At 48.7% G+C, this 9953-nt stretch overlaps 1 protein-coding gene across 1 annotated transcript in view; it reads left to right on the top strand.

The window, feature by feature from the left end:
- Positions 1 to 9734, top strand: part of LOC114038838 (solute carrier family 22 member 20-like) — a 16435-nt gene extending 6701 nt beyond the window's left edge. The window contains exons 5-10 of the mRNA XM_027856317.1: positions 592 to 715; positions 1469 to 1584; positions 3071 to 3285; positions 5072 to 5180; positions 6989 to 7192; positions 9468 to 9734. Of these exons, the coding sequence (XP_027712118.1) occupies positions 592 to 715; positions 1469 to 1584; positions 3071 to 3285; positions 5072 to 5180; positions 6989 to 7192; positions 9468 to 9567 (868 nt within the window). The 3' untranslated portion in view covers positions 9568 to 9734. The remainder of the gene's footprint in view (positions 1 to 591; positions 716 to 1468; positions 1585 to 3070; positions 3286 to 5071; positions 5181 to 6988; positions 7193 to 9467) is intronic.
- Positions 9735 to 9953: the final 219 nt, after the last annotated feature.

Below are 9953 nucleotides of genomic sequence, written 5' to 3'. Positions count from 1 at the left end.
CCACCTCAGGCACAATGGAAATCTAGGTTCTAGACTCCGTGTCCAGAAAGGGTGCTGGAACGTGTGCCACCTCACGCACAATGGAAATCTAGGTTCTAGACTCTGTGTCCAGAAAGGGTGCTGGAACGTGTGCCACCTCACGCACGAGGGAAATCTAGGTTCTAGACTCTGTGTCCAGAAAGCGTGCTGGAACATCAGGCTGACAGTCCCAGCAGTGGCTTGGGGGTACCATTTGTTAAGCTCCTCTTCTATGCACGCCCCAAACCTAAGAGGCAGAGAACCAGCACCTGCCTTTGGGATCTTATGTCCACTCCCACTTCTACTTCCTGGCCCTTTCCCTGATTGATGTAGCTTGGCTTCATGGGCCAAGAGCCTCACAACGAGCTCCCTGTGACTCTAGCTTTTGGGAGGACAGTACATGGTGCATAGTGGGGCCTTTAATAAATGCTTGTAGCAGGGTTGCTTGGTTGCCACTTTCCCCAGGGGCAGAATTTGCATCAAAGAAGGGGTGAGGGTAGCTGGTATCAGAAGCCCTGCCCGCTGAGGCTTCTACCTGCCAGTCTGGACTCACTGCCATGCCTTCCTGACCAGGTGGCTGCCTGAGTCCTCCCGTTGGCTCCTTCTCCATGGAAAATCCCATCTGGCCATCCAGAACCTGAGAAAAGTGGCCAGGCTAAATGGAAAAAGGGAGGAAGGGCAGCGACTTACCAAGGAGGTAACAAGAGGGCATCCAGGCCAGGAGAGCATGGGCGCTGCCCTTGTGTTCCTCAGGAGCTGCTCTCTGTGCTTGAAGGCCTGAGGGAAGCTGGGTGGGAGGCTCTCAACTGGTCCTGGCTCAGGTCCCACCTGAGTATGCCCGGCTGACTTGGGACAATTAATTCAACTGCCTGAGGCCTCAGAAAATAGCTCCCCTTCCCCCAATTCCATTCAGAGTTTAGGATTTAATCATCAGGAACGATCTGGAAGTCAGGAAGGTATCTGGAGGACCTTAGAGAGAGGCACGGGGGTCATTCAGGGGTGATGTGAATTTAGCAGCATCTTTGAGGCCAGTTGGAGCCCATCATCCATGCCAAAGGTCTAGTTATAGCCCACCAGGCAGGCTCCAACCTGGCATCCAAGAAGAGCTCACTTGGAGGGTGAGATCTCATCGGGGGATTAGTGTGGTAGAATGAAAAAGAATTGGCTCTAAGGGCAGAAGACCTGAGTTCAATTCCTGGCTCCATTACTGTCTACCTATGTAACCTTGGGCCAATTACCGAGCCTCCTTGGGCCTCAGTTCTATTATCTATGAAAAAGGGGGTTGGATCTGATGGTCAGTGAGGTCAGTTCCAGATTTAGATCTGTGGTCATCTGAGCCTATCTCTGTCCCCCTCCCCACAGTGGGAGGGAAGCTTGAAGAAAGCAGAGGGGATTGGGATGCTTTGATGCGACACCACCCAATTTTTCTCAATGGCCTTGCTTCACCCAGGTGGTGAGTGCCTACATGCAGAGTGAGTCTTCAGTTGGACGACCCTCTAGTTCTGTCCTGGACCTCTTTCGGACCCCAGCCATTCGCAAGGTCACTTGTTGCCTCATGGTTATCTGGTAGGTGGTGGGATCCATCCTTGAGCATGGGATGGGGGTGGTGGTGGTCTTTTCCCTAATCCTTTAACTTTGGAGAAATAATTTAGTATACACCTGATAAGGGCTTTGGGGAAATACTGCAGTGAGGGAGTGAATTGTGCAGATAAGCAGGTTCCCCAAGCTGCCAGCAGGTGCAAACTGCTGCCAATCTGGAAAACCACTAGGTATAAGGCTGGCACAAAAGACCATCACTTGAGTTTTCCTCCACTGAGTTTCCAGAAGCTATGTGATAGCACTTGTGTGAGCATTTCCCCAAATTTGGAGGTAAGGGGTGGGACATGCCAGTTCTTGATGTGTGCTCTAGTGGAAGACAGTTGTGACACAGATAATTCAAAATGGCGGCCAATTTGCCTGGAGAATGTTTCTGTTTTACACTGGAATACAGATGCCTATAAAATGTATTCATTATACTTCAGACCCCTTGTGGAAAGATCAGTTGTCCTGTGTGAGACCTCCCTTTCTCTATCTTGCATGTACCCCCCTGACTGGATTCACACAAAATTTTTGCTGCATAATCTCAACTGGACCCTCACTTTGGCAAGACAATCTTTTTATATCTTCCTAACTGACTCAATATCCCACTTATCACAGTGGAACAAGCCATTTATGAAGCACCTATTGTGTGAGGGGCACCAGGGATATAAAACAACACTGAAACAGCCCCTGCCCTCAAGGAGCTTCCAGTCTAGCCAGGGGAAAATTAAACACGTCTAGATTCAGCTATAAGAATTTGGGGTTGTGAGGGTGTGGAGGACACTTCAGCATCCATGGTTCTGCAACCTCTGCTTGGAGACTTCCAGAGAGGGGGAGCTCTGTCCTTCCCCAGGCAGCCACCACATTCCATTGTGGGATGGCTCTGACTTTTAGAGAGTTTTAGATAATACTGATTGCCTCACCAAAAAAAAAAAAAAAAGAAAAGTTAAGTGACTTGCCCAGGGTCACACAGCTAGTAAATATCTGAGGATGGATTTGAACTCAGGTCCTCCTGACTCCAGTGCCATTGCTCTATCCACTGTACCACCTAGCTGCCCCTTCTTAGAAAGTTTTTCCTGGTATCAAGGTTAGACTGGTCTCTTGCCAACTTCTTCCCCATTGCTGTCCTCCCCCGCCCCCTCATTGCTCTCTGTTAAACCTAACCAGGAGTCAGAGGAGCCTTTCCCATCAGCTGAAATTTATCAGCAAGCATTTATTATGTTCCTACTGGGTATTGGAGATACAGAGACAAAAGAAGGATCTTTCCTGCCTTCAGGGAGCTTACATACCCAATCTGCAGCACATAATGCACAGAAACAAGTAGCTTATGGGAAAGGAATGGGAGGAGGTCATGGGCAGTGGCTTGGAAAGGGGGGGAACTGAGGCCTCAAGGTATCAGCACTAACAGCAGAGCTGGGGGGCTAAAGCAGAAGCTGTGCAGGGGGCCAGCAGGGAGTTCTGCTGTACCTCCCAGGTTCTCCAACTCCTTGGCTTACTATGGTCTGGCCATGGACCTGCAGAAATTTGGCCTCAGCATTTACCTGGTCCAGGTGATGTTCGGGGTCATTGACATCCCGGCTATGCTGGTCTCCACCACCACCATGATTTACGTGGGGCGCCGGGCCACCGTGGCTTCCTTCCTGATCCTGGCAGGATTCATGGTGATCGCCAACATGTTTGTCCCAGAAGGTAAGGCATCCGGGCTACTCTTTCTTCCCTTCTCAGATTGCAAAGCACTCGGTGTCCATTAAGGCACTGGAGCCTCGCAACAGCCCTGTGAGGGAGGGACTACAGTGATTTTTGTCCCCACTTTACAGATGAGGAGGCTAGATCTCAGAGGGGAAAGAGAGGCACAGGAGATGCCAATCTAAGCAGCACCTGGGTATAGGTGTCAATAATGCAGGGATCTGTGACTCTCAAAGCCAACACTGAGAGAGAAATCTGTCCTTCTGTGTCAGTAAGTCCAATGAGGCTGTAAGAATCTGTCTTGTTCATGGTCATACAGATAGTAATAGTAGTAAAACTCAAATATTTGAGTCAAATATGCAAGGCAACATGCTACAGTACAAAGAAAACTGGTGTGGGAGTCAGAGACCTGGGTTCAAATCCTGCCTCCACCATTCAACCTGAATGACCTTGAGCTGGTTCCTGCCCCCTCTCTGTGCCTCAGTTTCCTCATATGTTAAATGAGAGGGGAGACTAGATAGCCTCCTGGGAGTATATTAAAAGGGTGTGTGATCTCATGACCCATCCCTGCCCAGCTGCTGGCTGTGTGTTTGGGGTGGGAAGGTCTGCTCTTCCAACACACAACAGCTGCCATTGCTTGATGCTATTGTCCTGCCATTTCAGTCTTGTTCAACTCTGTGACTCCCTTTGGAATTTTCTTGATAAAGATACTGGAGTGGTCTGCCATTTCCTCCTCCAGCTCCTTTCACAGATGAGGAAACTGAGGCAAACAGGGTGAAGTGACTTGTCCAGGGTCACACAGCTAGTACGTATCTGTGACTGGACTTGAATTCAGGTCTCCTTGACTCCAGGCTTGGCACTCTATCCACTGAGCCATTCAGCTGCCCTGTTGAGGAGTGGGAGGAGATAAAGCTGGAAAGAGAAGGTGGGGCTGAATTATTATGGAGAGCCTTGAATGACAATCAAAAGTGTGGTAGGCAATTGTAGGAAGCTAAATTTCTGGGGAGAGCTAGGATGAAAGTGCTATCTTTGGGAGATTAATCTGCCATTAATGTGCAGAATGGATTGTGGGATGGAGAATCTTCAGTGGCTCCCTAGTGTCTTTAGGATGAAATACACACTCTCCTGTTTGGCCCTGAAAATCCTTCATGGTCTGGATTTCATTTTTCTTTCACATTACTTCTTTTTTACACACTTTACCCTCCAACCAAGCAAGCTTGTTTGCTATTCCCAATAAATGGCATTCAATTTCCCACCTCCTTGTCTTTGCACAGGCTATGCCCTATACCTAGAATGCCTTCCCTTCTCACCTCTCTATTTTGAAATCTATATGGAATCCCTTGATGTTTCTGCTCAGGTGTCATATCCTAGTCCTTCCGGGTGTTTGCTCCCGCCCCCCACCAGTTGATTTATACTTTACTATGTTCATATTTTGTATTTATTTACCTGTGCCCATTGGGTTTCACCTCCTTGGTAGAATGTAAGAGGACAGGGAAAGTTTGGTTTTTGTAGGCACTTAATAGATACTTGTTGGATTAGTGAGTGAATTCAAGATAAGCTGACCCCAATCCATTGAGGTATTGAGGGCCTTTCCCTGGTGGGGAAAGAGGGAATTAAGATAGGGAATGACCGGACTCGGGAGACAGACCATAGGGATGACTTTGGGCAGAAGCTTGAGCCCAGCTATTCCTGGACCCTCGCGGAAATGGACCAGATGCAGCCCAGCAGCCTAGCATCTTCTCCTTTCCTGGCTGCTGCTCACAGCTTCCTTTTCTCCATTCTTCCACAGACATGCAAACCCTGCGGACGGCCCAGGCAGCCATGGGGAAGGGCTGCCTGGCCAGCTCCTTCATCTGTGTGTACCTCTTTGCGGGGGAGCTGTACCCAACACAGGTCAGGTAGGCGGCAGGAGGGGCTGCTGGCTCACCTGAAGATGCTCACAAATGTGCCTGGAAGGAGGGCAGAGTCCTGGGGCTATCTGACCTCCCTAGACCAGAGTCTTCTCTCCGATCCAAATTCAGTTCAACAGATGTATAGTATAATCACCTGTTGTGTGAAGGAAGCTGTTAGGTAGTGAGGACCTGAAGAGGAAAGTGAAATCTCCTGCCTTCAGGGAGTTTGCATTCCACTGGGAGGGGGGACAGATATGGATACCCCTGAGGTCATTTGAGGAGGGCTATGGCATCAGCCCGTGGGTAGGGGGTATAAGGAAGGAGGAAGTCATGCCCAAGGTAAGCTAAAAGAATTTACAAGATTGAGCCTGGGTCTCCAGGCCTTGACATAGTCCATCACATCTGGAATGTCCTCCCTTCCTGCTTCCTCTACTAAAGCCTCCCCTCACTCCAAGTGACCTCACCTCTACATTGTGTAGAGATAGCATGGCACAGCACACAGAGAGCTGGCCTTGGAACTGGGAAGCTCTGGGTTCAAATCACACCTCTGACACCTCCTGGCTGGGTGACCTATGGACACTTCTTTTTACTTCACCTCTCTGGGCTAGAGGTAGCAACTGAGAGAGAGAGAGAGAGAGAGAGAGAGAGAGAGAGAGAGAGAGAGAGAGGAAAGCTTAGGACAGAGCTTGGGAGAAGACATGGATGGTGATCTAGAAAAGACAAATGAGAAAGTGTAGTCAGGCAAACGAGAGTAACATCACAGAAACTAAAGGAGGAGGGGTAATCAATGGTGTCCAAAGCTATCAAGACTTTGAAGAGGATGAAGACCAAGTGAAGTCCTCAGATTTCCTAGGTAAGAGGTCCCTGGTAAGTTTTGAGAGAGCAGTTTCATTAGAGCAGTGGAGTTCAGGCCTATAACTAGGGCAGAGTGATAGAGGTTTTGTCCAAGGTACTGAAAATTTGGAGGAGGCACCAACTTTAGTCTTTGAGTAGCTTTGATACAACTGAGTTGAATAACTAAATAGCAAGAGAGATGGAGTAGAGAGCTGGATGGTAAGGGTGACCTAGGGTTGAGGGTTGTCAGGGTGCAAATGGTTGGGAGATGAGGAGACAAGGGACTCAGTACAGAGACCAGTGCCCACTTGAAGTGATCAACTATAGAGTCGAGGGTATAAAGGGAGCAAAGTAAGGCCAGAGGAAGATGATAGATGAACAGGGAAGGACAGAGGGGACAGGTTTGTGGTCAAGGGGAAGACGAAAGACAGGTTTAGGAGTAAGGCAGAGGGAGAGCTGGGAGGATAGGAAATTGTGATCTAGGGAAATTTCAGAGCTCAAGCAAGTGTTGTAGGTGGTATAGGTTGAAGGTGTAACCATCCCTCTGGGTAGCTGAGTAGAGTAAGGATGCAGGTCATAGGAGCTGAGGAGGCCACAGCTTTCAAAGGATCATCAACATGAGCACAGAGGTCACTGATGATGAAGGCAGACACTGACCTTGAGAAAAGAGGGGGATGGCCCTGGGTGCCGTTGGCGGCCACAGCAAGGATCTGGTCAGAGTGATGTGGAGGGATGGAGTGGTTTCAGTGGTGGCCTGGAGGTACAGGTGGTGGAGGTACAGGACACCTTTGACCCAGAGCCCTTACTATGGGGCAGTGGGCTTTTTCTTCTCAATAGGTGCTGTCTCTCAAGCTCAAACCTGTCACTTTTTTGCCCTGATCTCTTAATTTCATCCCTGAGGGTCTCAGGACTTGCTTCCTTCCTGCAACCCTCCAACTTCCACAATTTGGCTTGCTAACTCATTGATTTTGCTCTGTCAGGCAGATGGGCATGGGATTTGTTTCTGTGAATGCCCGCGTGGGTGGACTTGTGGCCCCATTGGTCTCCATGTTGGGAGAGTACCACACTGCCCTGCCCCCTGTGATCTTTGGGGCTACTGCCATCTTGGCTGGAGTGGCTGCCTGCTTCCTCATGGAGACCCGCGACATGCCCCTGGTGGAGACCATCGAGGCGATGGAGAGAAGGTGAGCCCCAGATCACAGGTTCTGGTGGTAGTTCTTCTTCTTCTTGCTCTTCTTCTTGTTCTTGTTCTTCTCCTCACATTAAACACCCAATGACCCTTGCTCGATAACTCTATTTTAATAAATTTCAGGGCAGAATAACTTGAGCACTCACCCATCCTCTGGTCCTCACTCAGGACCTTGTCCATTCATCCTTCTTCACATTTTCTCATATAGTTGCAGTAGATGTATCTGCCTGTCCTTTGGCTCAGCTTTCTTGATTTTACAGAATTTCATCCAGAGGTAGGAGGTGTAGGGGATAGAGAGCTGGCCTCTGGATTCAACTTCTACCTTAGACACACTGGCTGTGTGACCCTGGACAAGTCCCTTAACCTCTCTGTGATCTAGGCAACTTTCTAAGATGAGACATTTTGAAGAGAAGGTCCCTATTTTGTGCCAGGCTGAGTTCTAGGTACTAGCAATACAGAGACAAGAATACCCTCCCTGCCCTCAAGGAGCTTGGAGTCTGGAGCAGCTAGGTGGCACAGGGCACCAACCCTGGAGTCAGGAGGACCTGAGTTCAAATTTGGCCTTAGACAATAGCTGTGTGACCCTGGGCAAGTCACTTAACCCTGATTGTCTCAAAAAAAAAAGTTAGAGTCTATCAGGGCTAATAATATGTACATATAAACATATACAAAATAAAAGTCAGGTGATTTTTTGGGTGGGGCAGGCACTAGCTGCTCAGGGGAAATCAGGAAAGGCCCTGGGTAAGGGGGTGTATTTATTTACACTATTATGGTTATTGTATGTATTTTTCTCCTGGTTCTACTTACAAAGTTCAGCATCAGTTCACACAAATCTTCCCAAGTTTCTTTGAATTCCTAATATTTGTGTTTCATATGGCACAATAACATTCCATCCCATTCAAGACAAGACAATCATTTATTAAGCAGTTACTATATTCTAGGCACCCTGCTAAGTGCTAAAGACACAAAGAAAGGCAAAAGACAGTAGCTGCCCTCAAGGAGCTTACAATCTAATGGGGGTGGGCAGGAGAAATAACCCTGAATAAGACATAAACAGAGGAGATGGGAAGTACTCTGAGAAGGGGTGTTAGGAGCTAATGAGTCTAAGAGAAAAATCTCCTGGAGCAGGTGAGATTTGAGCTGAGTCCTGAAGGAAGTCAGGGAAACTGAGAGCCTGAGATCAGGGGGCAGAGTAGCCAGTCATGTGGGACAGCTAGCACAAAGGCACGGGAGAGGGAATGTTGCATTCCACAAACTTGTATTGCTGAATCCTAGAGAGCATGGAGGTCAGTTAGGTGTCAGAAGACTAAAAGACAGGAGGGGACCAGCTTATGAAGAGCCCAGAGTGGGTCAGTGACTTGTTCAGGGTCACACAACCAGAAAGAGTCAGAAGTCACAAGGATAAATCTTATCTCTTCTACAAGTCACCCTAAATCTGATCCTGAGTGAGAGTGCTGAGCCAGAGTGGGGCTTCCTGTCATCTTTCTTGGCCTTGGGAAAGGTGGACTGAAGGGACAGGGCAGACAGTAGGGCTGGGAGTTGGACACACACTATCTGTTGCCCCTCCCCCAGATGGCTAGAGAGCATCTAGAACACAAATCCATGCCACATGAAGACTAGGGGAAGGACCTGGGCTGAAGGAGGTTCAGTCTGGGTAAGAGAAGACTGAGGGGAGACCTGAGAACCATAAGCATGTATCTGAAGGACTGTCGTGTGCTAGGGGGATCAGCCTTGTTCTGCTTGTCTCAGAGAGCACAGACAGGAGTGATGGGGTGGGTGGAGGGCTGCAAAGCCTCCTGTGTAGGCTTAAAGTCAGGAGCATTTCCTACCAATTGGAGCTGTCCAACAGTGGAATGTGCTGCCTTGGGAAGTGGAGGGATACTCCCTAGTTGGAGGTCTTCCACCCAAGGTTGGATGACCATGGATTGGGGATATTGGACTTCAGGTCAGGAAGACTTGAGTTTGAGTCCAGCCTCAGACACTTACTTAGTTGTGTGACCCTGGGCAAGTCATTGAACTGTTTGTCTCAGTTCCCTCACTTGTAAAATGGGGATCACCATAGCACCTACCTCCCAAGTTTGTTATGAGAATCAAATGAGATAATATTTTTACAGTGCTTACCAACTTTAAAGTGCTCTTATTTATTATTATTGTTATCATTGTGGAGTCTTGCTGAGGCATGAGTTGGGCTCCATGGCCATTGAGGTTTCTTCCAGCTCTAGGGTTCTCCCATTCTGTGCTCACTTCCTTCCACCCTTTGTTTTCATTAGGGCTAAAGGATGCCTTTCCAAGGAGGGTACCGAAGAAAAGAGTGAAGAAGTGAGTCTGCAGCCCATAGGGATTTCTTCTCATATCAAAGAAACCATCTAAGCTGGAGGGACCCCTTGGGAAGGGCCCTGCTGGGGGCCAGGCTGCTCTGGGGGAGCATCATTCGGAGGAGGGAGCCGGGGCCTTGGCCCTGAACTTGGTGCTGAGGCCAGGAGGAAGGGCATGGTGTCATCTTCCTCAGTCATTTCCCAGATGTTTATCAAAATTTCCAATGTGAATTGAATTGAATTGATCTTCAAAGTTGTCTGTGTTTTTAGCTGTTTACATTCCGGTGGCCTCTACTTCCATTAGGCCCTAGTGGCAACTAGACCAGGGCTACAGACATTATGAAGGAAAGTCCCGCAGGAGATATGATAACCAACCAACCATCAACTGCCAATGAAAATGTGTAGAAATAGGGAGAAAGTCTGTTCCTCTGGGGTGCACAA

Source organism: Vombatus ursinus, unplaced genomic scaffold (genome assembly GCF_900497805.2).
Source record: "Vombatus ursinus unplaced genomic scaffold, bare-nosed wombat genome assembly UNPS02011369.1, whole genome shotgun sequence".
In the NCBI taxonomy this organism is placed as follows: domain Eukaryota; kingdom Metazoa; phylum Chordata; class Mammalia; order Diprotodontia; family Vombatidae; genus Vombatus; species Vombatus ursinus.
The sequence above is the reverse complement of the archived record's forward strand: the minus strand, read 5'-3'. Positions and strand labels throughout refer to the sequence as shown.